This window comes from Carassius auratus, chromosome 24 (assembly GCF_003368295.1).
Source record: "Carassius auratus strain Wakin chromosome 24, ASM336829v1, whole genome shotgun sequence".
Lineage (NCBI taxonomy): Eukaryota > Metazoa > Chordata > Actinopteri > Cypriniformes > Cyprinidae > Carassius > Carassius auratus.
In genome coordinates this window covers 17,484,969-17,500,568 of record NC_039266.1, presented here as the reverse complement: position 1 = coordinate 17,500,568, position 15,600 = coordinate 17,484,969, and the positions used below count along the sequence as shown (strand labels likewise).

General features: G+C 36.0%; 2 protein-coding genes across 4 annotated transcripts in view; one reads left to right on the top strand and one right to left on the bottom strand.

Moving 5' to 3' along the window:
- LOC113042484 (myotubularin-related protein 6-like) overlaps positions 1 to 1,398 on the bottom strand; it is an 11,564-nt gene extending 10,166 nt beyond the window's left edge. The window contains exon 1 of the mRNA XM_026201370.1: positions 1,185 to 1,398. Coding sequence (XP_026057155.1) covers positions 1,185 to 1,208 — 24 coding nt within the window. The 5' untranslated portion in view covers positions 1,209 to 1,398. The remainder of the gene's footprint in view (positions 1 to 1,184) is intronic.
- Positions 1,399 to 2,162: 764 nt separating this feature from the next.
- LOC113042483 (nucleoporin p58/p45-like) lies at positions 2,163 to 14,865 on the top strand. Of its 3 annotated transcripts, XM_026201366.1 has the most exons (14): positions 2,163 to 2,476; positions 3,107 to 3,264; positions 3,378 to 3,410; positions 3,856 to 4,125; positions 4,209 to 4,371; positions 4,453 to 4,518; positions 4,590 to 4,764; positions 4,851 to 4,930; positions 5,036 to 5,154; positions 5,261 to 5,343; positions 7,459 to 7,660; positions 11,347 to 11,430; positions 13,397 to 13,492; positions 14,122 to 14,865. In XM_026201366.1, exons 1-14 carry the CDS (start codon positions 2,391 to 2,393, stop codon positions 14,289 to 14,291), a joined length of 1,785 nt encoding a protein of 594 aa, XP_026057151.1. In that variant the 5' UTR covers positions 2,163 to 2,390; the 3' UTR covers positions 14,292 to 14,865. The 3 variants fall into 3 exon arrangements, with proteins under 3 accessions (XP_026057151.1, XP_026057152.1, XP_026057153.1); XM_026201367.1 differs by lacking the exon at positions 13,397 to 13,492; XM_026201368.1 differs by lacking the exons at positions 11,347 to 11,430; positions 13,397 to 13,492.
- The last annotated feature ends 735 nt before the right edge of the window (positions 14,866 to 15,600 follow it).

Below are 15,600 nucleotides of genomic sequence, written 5' to 3'. Positions count from 1 at the left end.
AAAATTATTATTTAAAACTTCTGTATATAAAAAATGAGATCTGCCTCTGTATCCCAGCAACTGGTTCGCAGGGAAGCAACAAATTCCGTTGAACGCAATAAAACCATCAAACGTCACAAAACAAACAGTGAAAGCGATTTTTAAAAGGAAACTCATAAAAGCAACATTGTGTAAGCTTTGTACAGTAGATTATATAGGAGTTCAGGTAACTATATAAGTAATGCTATATAAGTAAGATACAGTCTACATATAAGCAATACTTTTAACACTATATATATTTATGTGTGTGTGTGTTTGTGCATTATTTATTCATTTAATTAATTTATGCATTTAGCAGACACTTTTATCCAAAGCGACTTACATTGCATTCAGGCTATCAATTTTTACATATCATATCATGTGTTCCCGGGGAATCGAACCCCCAACCTTACTTCCTTACTTGATAGCGCAGTGCTCTACCAATTGAGGAACACAATATTATATTTATATATTTATACAATATTTGTATTCTATATTTTATTTATTTAGATTTTATTATATATATATATATATATATATATATATATATATATATATATATATATATATATATATATATATATATATATGTTTTTTTTTTTTTTTTGATTGAGTGCCTTTATTGGCCCTGGACTCCTGGCTGAAAACCCTGACACTAAGATGGTTAATATAGAAAATAAAGGTAGATAAAATGTAGATAAATAAAGTTTAGTACATTTCTGTTACTGTAATAATGGAGTGCTTCATAATGTCACAACAAATAAGACTATTTACAGTATACATACAAATGCCGTTTTGGTTGCCTTATTCATTACATCACCGTTCTAATACCTTCAGACAACATAAAAATGCAGAATCAGCCTCTAAGGCCCAAAGCTTTCAGGACAGACCAGTTCTGCACAGATTTTGAAATCTGTCACAATGGCCACAAAGGCAGAACATCCACACACGGATCACCGGGACTATATTCAAGAGCATTCGGTTCATTTACACAAGGCCAGACGATACAGACGAACATAAACACTGATAAGAGCTGCACGTCCAATGTATATAGATACACCATGTCATAGGTTAAGATGCATTAAATTCAGTTGCATTTAAAAAGTGTTTATGACTTTGAAGTCATGACTGATTCTGCCAGAATTCTACTATTTAGTAAATTCTACCTTTGGTGTCCGGATGTGCTCCATGGTGTTGCTGTTTTAGCGTGGTCAGCACGAGGAATGGATGACAATATCCTAAACAGATGCGTTCACACATCGGATGAATAAGTAAAGAATAAATCCGCCTCCGTTTGAAGCCACGTTCAAAACATCTCTTCTACTAGCAGCTAACAGTCAGTTTCTGCTGCTCTACTCAGCACTTCCTACTTGGGGCGTGTCTGTGTGAAAAACAGACAGATGCATTCTGGGAAATGTAGTTTTATGGCGCGTTTGGACAGTATACTGTCATACTCTGTAATATTATTTATGCTCTGATACTGAGTTAAAATGTATATCACAAATTATTATATTGTATTTTTTTCTGCTTACTATAGTATTGCACATTTATTTATTATTTATTTATGTGTGTTTTGCATGGTAAAACATTCGTTCATTAGGTTCATTTGAAGGAATAGTTCAACCAAAAATTTTAATTTGCAGAAAATATTCACACCCTCAAGTTGTTCAAAACCTGTATGATAATCTTTCTTGTGTTGAATATAAAACAAGATATTTTGAAGAATGTGGGTTGCTGGTCCCCACTGACTTCCATAGTATGAAAAGTCAATGGGGACCAATAACTAGTTTGGTTACCCACATTCTTCAAAATATCTTATTTTGTATTTAGGAGGTTTGGGACAACTTGAGGTAAATGATTACCAAATTTGTATTTTTTTTTATTTTGGGTGAACTGTGTCTTTAAAAGGTTAGTTCAAAAACAGATTTGTTCACAAATGCAAAAGTATTTTGATAGTTGCTGATATTACATAAAAAGTGGAAACATGTATGTTATTATATTATTAATCCAAAATTCAACAGAAACAAGACAGACATCACAGTAGACAAATAATGGAGGTGCCTGCAGGGATTCTCCAAGCCAGTAGGTGGCAATACGAAGTAACAGATAATATTTGAATTTTACCGCAAAAACAAGGAGACCGAAGAAGATACGCCGCAACGTTTTCAGCACATAGAAACCCACTATCGTTTTAAAAATTAACAAACTTGCCTGTGGTTGACTCGTTGATCTAGATTTTCTTCATACACATCAGAATTTCATGGTGGTTGCTTTTATTATCCAGCTTATGTCGTAAGAAGTGTCTTTAGGGCCTCCACGAGGTCGGTTCTGCTCGGTTCTGATTGTCAAAGTTTTGGAAATTTAGGTCCAGTATGTCCAGCTTTAATTTCGGCACGAGTACCCTCGGGTCCACCGGAACCGGAACCGGCGGGGGGTTCTCATTCGGAACTGCTACAAGGTAAGAGGACACATTCAACTCTGAGCTAATTATTGAACGATTTGTGCAGAACATAAACACGTTTAAAATGACAGCTTACAACGTTCACTTTATTTGGATAGTCAATAACCATTTGCTGTTTAAACTCTCGTTTTAGTTTCACATTTATTTTAAATGTTCTTCCCAAAAAAATAAAAAGTAAGCCTATTTGATTACTGAATTGATTTGCTACTCTAAATGCATGTTCTTTTTCTTGAAATGAATATTTATGTAACTGCAAAAAATTATTTTGTGTGAGTGAACTAACAATTGCTGTTAATAGTGTTCATAGTCTGTTCACGATTACATCTTTATTTTTTCTGTATAATTCTGCCTTACTATGTACATGTCCTGACATAGTCACCACTGATAAGCTACTTCTAAATATATTGTAGAAACATTGTACAGCTGCTTTGCATCGATTTGTATAGTGGAAACATATCTGCATTTTAAACAAATAGTTAAATTCGATTAAATTCAATTTTATTAGTATAGCGCATACTAATAAACTTAAATTTAATCGAATTGAACTATCGGTTTAAAATGCAGATATGTTTAACATCATTAGGGGTAAAGTTAGTTATACAAATGTGACTTTTAATGTTTTCCCAGCACACCTGCTGCAGGTACGGGTGGATTTGCATTTGGAGGGTTTGGCACGCAAACATCCACACCGGCCGCCACCAGTACCACCTCCACACTGGGAATTGGGTCCAGTTTATTTGCACAGAAACCAGCAACTGGATTCACCTTTAACACACCTGCCTCAGGTTCTTTGACAATCACTAATTTAATAATTTGTATTATAATTTGGTCCCTTGATAATAAATAACATTGTCACAGTTAATTCATGTTGTTAATTGACTGTCTATTTAACACTTAGGGGCTGCTCCATCCACTACTGGCCTTACTTTAGGTAAGTAATTCTTAAAGAAACACGCTAGAAGAAATCTATTCAGTTGTATCACTTTTTTCAGTCCAGTGGACCTGAAACGTCTTGACTCCATTGCCCCATTGTCCAAAAAAAATATTTTTAGAAAGCATAATTAACATCTAAACTTTTTTTTTTTTTTACTCGTTATTTCAACCTGATAAAATTTTATATTCTGACATAACTACACTGTGAAAATAAAAAGACAAATTCACTGTGTTTTTCTACTTCAAATTTTCATTTTCATTTAATGTGTTACTTGTCATTTATGAAATTTATTAGTACTTGTATACACAATGTTTTACATCGCAAGAAAATGCATATTCATTATTAAAATGCAATGTCGATTTAACAGGATAGTTAATCACTGGTTAAGTCTGTCAGACACGCTGTACTGATTTCCAATTTTGTTGATTTTGTATGTTTGTAGGGAGTCTTACCACCTCGACCGCTGCCTCTACTGGATTCAGCCTGGGATTTGGAAAGCCAGCAGCCTCTGCTACACCTTTTTCACTCACAGGCACCACCTCTGCAGCTACAGGCACAGGCCTGACTCTGGGATCCATCCTGACCTCCACAGCCCCTCAGACCAGCTCCACAGGCTTCTCCCTCAACTTAGGAGGAACTACCACCACTTCCTCTGCTCCTGCCTCGGGGTTTTCCTTTGGTTCCAGTCTCTTTTCCAACCCCTCCTTGACAGGTCAGCCTTTTTTCAACTGTAATCAAGTTACATTCAGTTTAAACGGGTGTTTCGCTCTCATACTCATTTAATATGTGTTTCAGGTTTAGGACAGTCCTCTTTAGGTGGACCCCTGAGTCTGGGTGGATTAGTCTCTACCTCTGTTGCGACCACCTCTGCTCCTGCGCCCAGTCTCTGCCTGGGTGGATTAGACTTCAGTACTTCCTCTGAAAAAAATACTGACAAATTATCAAGCACCAGACCGGAGTAAGAACCACCCTATTAAATCAAATTATGGCTCAATGTAATTTATTATAGTGGCTCTTACCTTGCTCTTTATCTCTACAGGGATAGTAAAGCCCTCAAAGATGAAAACCTGCCAGGTCCGATCTGTCAAGATGTTGACAACTTTCAGTAAGTGCTCCATTTTTCTTTGTTCTAGTTGCATATAGTTGATTTAGTACTTAATATGTGTTTTTCCACAGGAAGTTTGTCAAGGAACAGAAGCAAGTCCAGGAAGAAATCAGCAGGATGTCTTCCAAAGCCATTCTCAAAGTGCAAGAGGACATCCAGACGCTCAGACAGCTCCTGTCCATTTGTGCCAGTGGGCTGCAGAGAAATTCACTCTCCATAGACAAACTGAAGTTGGAAACCTCTCAGGTTGGAAAAAATGTCCTTCAGACGGGTTGCAAACAGTTAAACTGAGCATTGTTCAATCTTGTAATCCATTTTTGTTCTTCATGCAGGAATTGAAGAATGCTGATATCGCACTTTGCACCCAGAAAACCCCTCCTGGACTCCAACATGAGAACACGGCGCCTTCCGAGTGAGTGAATCTTTGCAGTTCTACTTGTAAAGTCCTACTATAAGCAGTAAAATTTGCTTACTTTTAATTGTTGTCTGCCAATGTGCTGTCCATGTCTCTCTCCAGTTATTTCCGGACTCTGGTGGAGCAATTTGAGGTGCAGTTACAGCAGTACCGTCAGCAGATTGAAGAACTGGAGAATCATCTGACCACTCAGAGCAGCGGCTCCCACATCACCCCTCAAGGTTTTAATCTAATTAATGCTCTCTGTCAAAAGCACAGCCGTGATTCATATGGTAAAAAAATAGCTTGGGTATCCACTTGACTGTGTGATGTCATCTTATCATGTAGATTTGTCCCTGGCTATGCAGAAACTCTACCAGACGTTTGTTGCACTTGCTGCACAGTTGCAGGGAGTTCATGAGAATGTTAAGGTAAGTTCTGAAAATGTCTTAAGTGGACCATATTTAATATTTTTATTTTAAATGAATTATATATAAACATTATATGCATTAATACATCAATATTAAATTTGTTAAATATTTTATTTAGATTGTATATTTTACTATGCACGTGTGTGTGTGTGTGTGTGTGTGTGTGTGTGTGTGTGTTAGGGCTGAAACGATTCCTCAAATAATTCAAGTAACTCATTGAGGCAAATTATTTGTCTTGAGGCTTCGTTTAGTGCATTTACTGTCCATTTACTACACACAGAACACTGTTTCCCCATGGACCATTATTATTGACGCACAACCTGATAAATGCTGGACATAGCCTGCATCGCAATGTGCACACTATCCATCCTAAATTCTATGTATATTGGTCATTTTCAATATTATTTAGGGCAGATAGTGTGGATAGTTTGCACATTGGTATGCAGGGATATTTAAGACCATAAATAAACATGGTGGCAAGTTGTCCGTAAGTTAGCTATGTTTTGTAAAAGACTAAGTGCCATTCATGTTGATTGTGGTGGTCGACTGCCAAGGCCGATATATCGGCCGATATTTGCAATTTTTCAAATATGAAAAATGATGCCTATAAGTTTTTCTGCTTGCCCAATGTGTTCGAGGAGGTACTTTTATTTTGATGAGCGCCAACAGTACTCACACTCTCTCTTCTTTACTGTCATTGTTAACAGTTCTGTCTCATATGGATATAAGTCTGTCTTATAATCAAATAGAACAGTTAAACAAAGCAATTAATGTATACAAAAAGTATTATAAGGAATTATTTTATATTATTAGCATGGTCGCGTGTTCTCAGTGTCACGGTCGGTTCATGTGAATTAAATGCTTTAAAAGATGATGCACACTAAAAAAAGTTTAAAATGGCCATAAAATTTAAAAATCTATTTCAACTTATTAGTACAGATTTATTTCTATCACTGCTGTGAACTGACCAGTACACAGGATATGAAGGACATCAAAAAACTGTTTTACATTAACACACACACACCAGTGCATAGAGACATTTAAGACGGTTTATTCTCCAAAAAAAACTATATTTTCATGTTGCAGAAAAATGTGTTTGGAAACACATTGTGTATGGACTCTTGTTCCAAGTTAACTTCTTGTCCACTGATTTTTTGCCTCTTACAAAAGCCACAAAGCCTTCCAAGAAGACAGTAAATCCTTATATCATGCTTGAGCTTTAGTTAGGCTGAAAGTTGCACAGCATAAATGCAATGTTTAGGTAATATTATTATTTTTAATACTATTATTTTGATTTATGCCTTTTCTTACTGTTTACATTTTTTAAAGTAATGTGAACTTGATTTTTATATTTCTTGATTTATGCCATAATTTAAGGTTGTAATATCTACCTTTTTAAAGTAATGTGAAATAGATTTTAGTTTTTTATTTATTTTATTTATATATTTGTGTTTGCATTTTAAATGTAATTTGGCAATTAAATGTATTAAATGGATTTAGTTTTCACAGTTATTAATGTATGCAATTTCAGTAATACATTTTTATCTAAAAAAGGAAATAATTAGTTGTTTACTTTAAGAGACCTATCTTATTTTCTCTTGTATATCTAGTATTACGCTTTCATAAAGAAAAATGACTTAAATAATTGGAATAGTACTCGATTACTAAAATAATCTATAGCTGCAGCCCTATATATATATATATATATATGTATGTATGTATGTGTGTGTGTAAAGTAAAAATAAAATAAAATAATTCTAATATGTTGATTGGGTGCTCTAGAAAACATTAGTTATTTGATAATGGATTTGTATTTTAGTGGACACCTCTTTTTGTTTTGTTTTTTGTTTTTTTTAGACTTAATTTTTGAATAGAAAATTTACACCGCTTTTTGTAAAACTTCTCTTTTGTTACAGTCTATATTTCTTTACTGTCTCTTTAGATTTATTCTAACTCTTATTCTAATTCTAATTTATCGGTAGGGGATACATATTTTTTGTAATAACATGCACTAATAAAGCAAGCCCAACAATTTCTTAATACATTTAGATTTCATGATTTAATCAAAGCAGAATCATTGTATTTGAAAAGTCTCTTTTCTGTCGTTCTCCATAGACTCTCAAACATCAGTATCTGGGCTACAGACGAGCCTTCCTTGACGACTCCACTGACATATTCGAGTCAAAACGTGTTACTGGCAAGAAATGGCAGAGTTCTCCGCACGTCACCACAGGCCCCGCCCCCTTCGGCAGCGTTCCCAACGCAGCAGCTGTTGCAATGGCTGCCACTCTCACTCAGCAGCAGCAGCCGGCTCCAGGTCTGACCGCCTTCAAGTTCTAGCCCTCTTGACCTCTAGACTGATAGTATGGTGAGGGGACGGAAGAATAAAAAGAAAGAGGGAGGGGGGAATGATAGAGAAAAGCAGATAGAGTAGACAAATTCGAGAATAAATCCAGTGCCATGTCTGTTTTTGTTATTTGTTTTTTAAAATCTTGTCTCTTTTGGAGATATGGAGCAACAGGGTTCTTTTAACATACATCATGTGATTCAATGTGTGCCCGTTAGTGTGCTGTGAGATTTTAGATGCTGACCGTCTTGCCCAACTCCTGCTTTCTTTTTCTCTTTTTAACTCGCTCAAGAAAAAACACAAGATATAAAGCAAGAGCATTAAACGCTGTTTTAATGTTTAATGAGTTCAATGGGAACATTCCAAACCCAATGAAGGTTTAGAAAGGGGTTTGTTATTTTGAGGTGGTCTGTTTGTGATTTAGTGGGACACGTTTTCTATTTTGAGTGGCACAGAAGGTCGTAGGATTTGATCAACAGCACTAATGTAGCCGTCACTACACAAAGTAGCCAAACACCGTAGACTCGCTATTACACACAGATTGAAATGTGTTCAAACTTATTTCCATTTAATGTTCCCATAATCAGCCAAACCCATATTCTTTCATAGTAGATGTGAAAGTTGATATTTTGAAGTGCCAACAAACACTTTTAGTACGACCGCTGTGGCTGAAGCTTTCTGAGCAAAATGTTTGTTAGATGGGAGTAGACAGAAAAAAAGCAAAGTAGTTTAGTAAAGGGTAAACATGCTATGCAGGAAAGGGATTGCTGTTCTTTCCATGTTTTTCTCAGTTGGTGTCACCATACTGCTAACATGCATTTTGATAGCTGAATACTAAACAAATTTAATTGCTGTCGTTAAATAATTTTCATAATCACTTTTGCATGAGTGTCCATTTTCATATGAGATCAGTTGTAATATTCTGATCTATCAGAACAGAATTTGTTTAGGTTGTCTCTTGGTAGCTTTGCCAAGTATTTTGATATCTTTAGCATTTTGTCTTGCATCAAAACCATGCATGTTTGGTTTAGTTATGGAAAGATGGTTTTATTCCAAAATATACTTTTTGTGGTCTTAATGATTTGAATGAACAAGATTTCCATGGGGTTTGCATATGCATATGTAGAAGGAAGTGTGCAAGCTACTGATTCTGAGGTGCGTTAAGGTCATTTACTGTATTTCATCGGACAGCTCAGTGAATATGATACAATTTCTGAGTGCTTTTTTGTTCTGGATTAAAGGTATCTTTGCTTTGGTGACACCCTCCTTCTGTCTGTAACCATGGTTGCATTTGTGGTTCCCATGGATATTTCCTTGCAATAATAGCAGGTTGGAGGTGTGAGAGTTGGTGTTAGATGTTCCACTTCTATGGCACAAAATTCATTTAAACTTGTCTTTTTCTGGGTTCTCGGTCTATAGAGTAGGATCAAATTACAGACATTTTTGATTTGGTATTTTACTGAAAATAAGTAAAAATAAAAATAAAAAAAAGGCTGTATCAGTGTGATCCATAAGCCAAAATCATTTTTGATTGAAAACTTGACTGTTCGTCATTCACATTTTGTTGTTTTCCCCAGTTAATGGTTTTTATTATCAGTAGTACTATAATATTTTCTTGGAAATGGACTGTGCCTTTGTGCCTAAGAAAGTCTAGGCTGTTGTGGGTGCTTTTGCATATTAAATTAACTGTATATATTTAGTGCGCTAATACAATGGCATGGCTTAATAAGTTGCACAGTATTTTTATGTATATACATACACAGGTTGTGAGAAACAATTGCTGTCGTTTCCTTATAGAACCAACCAACACCCTGCAGTAAAGTCTGTGGTAACACTTTAGAATAAGGTTCCATTAGTTAATGTTAGTTAATGTATTAATTAACATGAACAAACAATGAATAATACATTTATTACTGTATTTATTCATTTTCGTTAATGTTAGTTAGTGAAAATACAGTTATTCATTGTTAGTTCATGGTAATTCACAGTGCATTAACTAATGTTAACAAGCACAACTTTTGATTTAAATAATGCATTAGTAAATGTTGAAATTAACATGAACTAAGACTTATAAATGCTGTAGAAGGATTGTTCTTGCTTAGTTCATGTTAACGAAAGTAGTTAACTAACATTAACTAATGGAACCTTATTCTAAAGTGTTACCAAGTCTGTAAATGATGAAAATCCCACACAGATGTTAGTCATTCATTCTTTTTTTCAACTTTATTTAAGGGCTACAGTGTTCAAGCCTTCAGTTTGAGTGAACATGCTGCTTTATGGGACTGTTAACGGTCCGTGGTGAAGGATTGTGCCAAATTTCATTATTGAGAAGAACAGTTTTTGTGATTCTTGGCCTTTTTTTGTGGCCCAGAGCTGCTATTTCATGCTAACGTAGCTGTCATAACTCAAAGGCTTGCCTTGAGTGATAGTGGAGATGGTAATCCCTTTTCACAAAGCTTTTCTCGCAAAAGACGAAAGCAACAAATCTTCTGCTTTATGGGAAAGTTATATGAATCAGACCATCAGTGAACTTTCACTGGGAGCCATTGCCAATCTCAGATCTTACAGGCTTTCTTTTGCTTTTATTTGCAAATCTACTATACAAACGAATGATCTTAATGCATGTTATGTTTTGAAAAAACCCTTTAGGAAGTTGTGGCTTTTGTGTGTTGGTACTTTATCAAAGCTCTTACACAGGATGTCTGTTTATAGACATCTCTGCTGCTTGGTATACGTTTCCATTCCTTGGAACACATATGGGGCTTATTATCATGGTTGTTTACAAATAGTAACATAGTGAATTCTATAATCTAACTTATAAATTGATTGTTTTTTTTATTATTATATATTATTATGCTTGTTGATGCATTTTGAAATGGTGTGCCTTTTAAATTAGAGCGTTAGTCTTAACCATTGTTTGAAATGCATTTTTGGCACAGGTTGGCTTTAATCATTTTAAACCGTGTTAACGCAATAGCTACTACTAGGAATCGTTTGTTCTCAATGGTTTGTCATGTTTAATGTAATTTGAATTGACAATAAATCCGTTTTTTAAAAGAAAAGCCCTTGTCTTTGTTTCTTTTTGACTGAAAAAAAATCATAGATTTATTTTCTTAATGAATTGGATTAAAAGACTGCATTTGAGATGCTGATTTGTCACATCTCTAAATTAATAATCGAATCAAATTTAAACCAGCTAAAAGGAAACGAGACAGGAGCATAATTTAGTAATGCTTTAAGTAAAAGCAGGTCTATCGATATCGTTTTGGAAATAATTAACATTTGACATATTAAGTGCTTTAGAATATTCATCAAAATAATAAAGTATGGATCCAAGTATGGTAAGTAACTGGAAGCAGATTAGTACAATAAATAGAAAAATATATATATTTGCAGCCAAAACGGCCTATTGTTTTGATGTTCTATTATATTGCATTTGCGCCAACATCATAATGAGCAATATTTTAGAGAATGCATATGGCTTTTATGTAGCTCTTGTGCCGCTTACTTTCAATAAGGATAAAGGATGGTTTCATAGCATGTGCTTCTCTCACATGACTGTTTAATCAAATTTTAAGTGTATGCATATTGATAATATGGATCTAAATATGAGAGTGCGTGAGAGTAAGTTCCTCTGCTCTCTTTCTTTGTCCCAGGACCACAGGCGCCCTTGGGGGCAAGTTTTGGCACTCCCTTTTCCTCGGGTATTGGCACTAGCATGGGCTCATCCAGCCTCGGAGGTACTTGCTGTGATAAACCTCTCCTCTCCCTTTCTATTTGCATTCTTAAGGCTTTGTCTCAATCTTTTAAAAAGACAGTTAAAATCTCATTTCTATATAGATCTAAATCTATATTCATGAAGATTCACAGTTTATAGTGACCATAGCTTGTAAGCCCCATGAAATTAGTCTGTACATTTCGTGTTCTCCAAGTCTTCTGAATCCATATTAATATTAGTTAGATTTATGAGAGAAAAATTATAAAAAAAAAAAAAAAAAAAAAAAATAATTACTGATAATCTTCCCCATAGTGAGCTGTAAACTATGGAAGCTTATTTCACCATGGAATAAAAATCTTCCTCACAATCGGGAGCTTATATCTCAGAATTCTTGCAACTCTAACTTTTGTTAAGATGCTTAAAATAATGTGGAAGTCATTTGAAGCACTTGTATGGTCCTTTTTGGACCATCGTTTTTTTTTGCTCTATAAAATAGTAGTATTGCAAAACTACAAAAAATAAATAAAGATATGGTATGATGGCAAATTCCTGTAGATCTACAATTTGGCCCTCTTGTTTTAAAAATGCAGAAATGTTTTTATTTATTTATTTATTTATTATTGTTTAGGTTGTACAGTGGGGAAAATATTTATTTCACCCCCTGCTGATTTTGTAAGTTTGCCCACATACAAAGAAATAAAGGGTCTGAAATTTGTATGGTAGGTTTATTTTAACATATAGAGACGGAATAACAACCAAAAAACCCCATTATATTAAGGTTAGAAATTTATTGCATTTCATTGAGTGAAATAAGTATTTGATCCCCAAGTAAAACATGACTTAGTACTTGGTGCAGAAAAGTTTCTTGTAATTGCTCACCAGATTTGCATCTGAAGAGGGATTTTGATCCACTCCTCTTTACAGGTTCTCTCTGAATCCTTAAGGTTTCTTGGCTGTCGTTTGGCAATTTGAAGTTTCAGCTCCCTCCACAGATTTTCTAGAGGATTGAGGTCTGGAGACTGGCTGTTCCCCTTCTTGACCTTAATGTGCTTCTTCTTGAGTCACTCCTCTGTTGCCTTGGTGGTATGTTTCGGGGTATTGTCATGCTGGAAGACCGATCCATGACCCATCTTCAGTGTTCTGGCTGAGGGAAGGAGGATCTCATCCATGATTTACAGTATATGGCCCATCCATTTACCCCTAAATGGGAGTCAAGTTAATGCCAAAGAGCTCAGTTTTGGTCTCATCTGACCACAGCACTTTCTCACAAGCCTTCTCTGAATCTTTCTGATATTCTTTGGCAAACTTTAAATGAGCATCCCCTGTACATATGCCTTGTGCAGGGGGACCTTGCGGGCACTGCAGGATTCCAGTCCATTGTGACGTAGTGTGTTACCAACAGTTTGCTTGGTGACTGTGGTCCCAACTGCCTTAAGATCATTAACAAGCTTCTCCCGTTTAGTTCGAGGCTGATCCCTCACCTTTCTCATGATCATCCTTACCCCATGAGGCAAGATCTTGCATGGAATTCCAGACCAATGCCAATTGATGGTTGTTTTGTATTTCTACAATTTCTGAATAATCGCACCAAGAAGTGTCTCCTCCTCACCAAGCTTCTTGCTGATGGTCTTGTAGCCATTCAAGTCTTGTCCAGATCTACAATATTGTCTCTAACCTTTTATACAATGTGTTTTTTTTTTGGTTGGTATTCTATCTCCATCCATTAAAATAAACCTACCATAAAAATTACAAGTGGACACTTACAAAATCAGCAGGTAGTCAGATAAATATTTTACCCACTGTAGATAGAACTTGTATTTTTCACATTTCCCTAACCATATTTTTCCTTCATCAGTTTTTCCTAGTTAATCTCAAATATAACTCATCATTCATTCCTGTCCCCCATCTCCCCGCCCTGTGACTGAGAGTTTATCTCTGGAAAATATGTAGTCGCAACACCTAAATCCCCCCCATCTGTGTCTCGGCAGTATTTGGAAGCGGCCCTGGGTTTGGGGGCGTGGCAACAGGAGGTTTGTCGTTTGGGTTTTCCTCTAGCAAGCCATCTGGAGGGAGCCTGAGCGCAGGTGTGTTTGTTAGCACCCTCCTCCATCTCACCCCCTTTTGTCAAAGCTAACCATTACTAACAGCTCCCCCTTAATTATAATCATCCTTTCCCCCATAATCCATCAACATCATGCTGCCTAAGGGCTAGCGCTGCATATCAAATCAAATTTGCATGGTTTATTTGTTAATGGACATGCTTACCGTATTTTTCGGACTATAAGTCGCACCTGAGTATAAGTCGCATAAGTCCAAAAATACGTCATGATGAGGAAAAAAAATATACATAAGTCGCACTGGACTATAAGTCGCATTTATTTAGAAACAAGAGAAAACATTACCGTCTCTAGCCGCGGGAGGGCGCGCTATGTTTCAGTGTAGACTACAGGAGGACTTAGCAGCGTAGAGCGCCCTCTTGTGGCTGGAGATGGTAATCTTTTCTCTTGATTCATTTTTAGTTCGTTTCTCTTGGTTCATGTCAAATTAATTTTGCTAAATAAGTCGCACCTGACTATAAGTCGCAGGACCAGCCAAACTATGAAAAAAGTGCAACTTATAGTCCGGAAAATACGGTAAGTGCTTGTTGGGAGCAGTAAAGGTTGAGAAAACTTAAAATATTTACTGCTCACATTTTAAAATATTTGTTTCTCAGGGTTTGGAACACCTAACACCTCTGGCTTCAACTTCAGTAACCCCAGCATCAATGCATCAGCTGGACTGACCTTTGGCGTTTCCAACACACAGACTCCTGGATTTGGGACAGGAGGGCCACTGCTACAGCTCAAAAAGCCACCAGCAGGAAATAAGAGGGGCAAGAGATAAAACGGCAAGTCTGTATAGGGTTAAAGGGAAATGTCACGAGGTAAAGATGATGCGTCTCAGATCTTTATTTTTATATGTGTATGTGTACATGTATATTTTCTCTGTTGGATGCCATTGAAGGATTTTTGAGATTCTTTTCAGTTCTTCCCTTTTACCTTTGTGACTACGCTGTGTTTGCTGTCCAAATTGCAAAAGATCTAATGGAGGATATTTTGTGATGCATAGAATACCCGTGAAGGGATTTCAATGTAAATGCTCTCGATATTGAAGATACTCATAAACTAAGTTTACCGGTGTCTTAGTGGCTTTCTTTTAAACCACATTCTGTGATTGTAAGTGTGTCATCCAATCCCATTACATGACCTATGTTTATTGCTTTTCTAGTTATTTGTACCAAATAGATGTCAACCTGTATAAGAATGTTCAACTTGTATGCCCAATTTTGTTTCTGTCTTATTTTGTTACCAAACAGTAAAAAAAAAAAAAAAAAAAAATCTTTTCTTAAGCAGACTTTGTGCAAACAAGTATTTTTCAACTTGAAAGAAGTGTTTGTTATTAAAAGAAGCGAGAAGGATAATGTCTTGAGTCGGTTTATTTTGTTGTTGTTTTTTTACTGAAATAAATTATGTATAAGGAGTACAACAGGTGCAGTTCATAATTAAACATGTATTATATAGTGTATTATTATAAATAATTTGAGTAACTTACATGTGTAATACTATTTACAACACCAACAAAGTAGTAGTTACGCAAACGAACCCTATCTGTGGTAGACTAGCGCGAGATTAAGAATCCTACTATGAAAACGAAATCATTATTCATTTAACCGTTCCGGCCATCTGCGCGCCGTTGATTCGCCAGTAGCCTGGCGCCCCCTTAGCAACGTCTGCTTTTCAGCCAATCAGGTAAGTCTAATGGGTAAACGTCGTGCAAAGTCATGAATATTAATAACCAGACCTTCAAGTCCACATGAAATCAAAAGCAGTCTGCTCTGGAGATGCCAACGTACGGAGCGACATATATCAAACACTTTTAAAACTACACAGCCTCAGCATGATTATTATCACTATTTTGTTTTACTAAAAGTTTCAACTATTAGACTGTATGGCTGTCAAATACGGATGTACTATTCTTAAAAGGGGCGTGGCTGCTCGATATATCCCGCCCTGTCTTCCTGTTTCAGTTGAAACTGCCCCTGCGTTCCGTTTGGAGGGTTTCCTCCTTATGCCCTAATCTCTTGGGAATGGGAAACAAAAGTGGGAGCTTCGAAGGTTTGAAAGGTTTGTCACCAGATAGAATATCGCTGTGT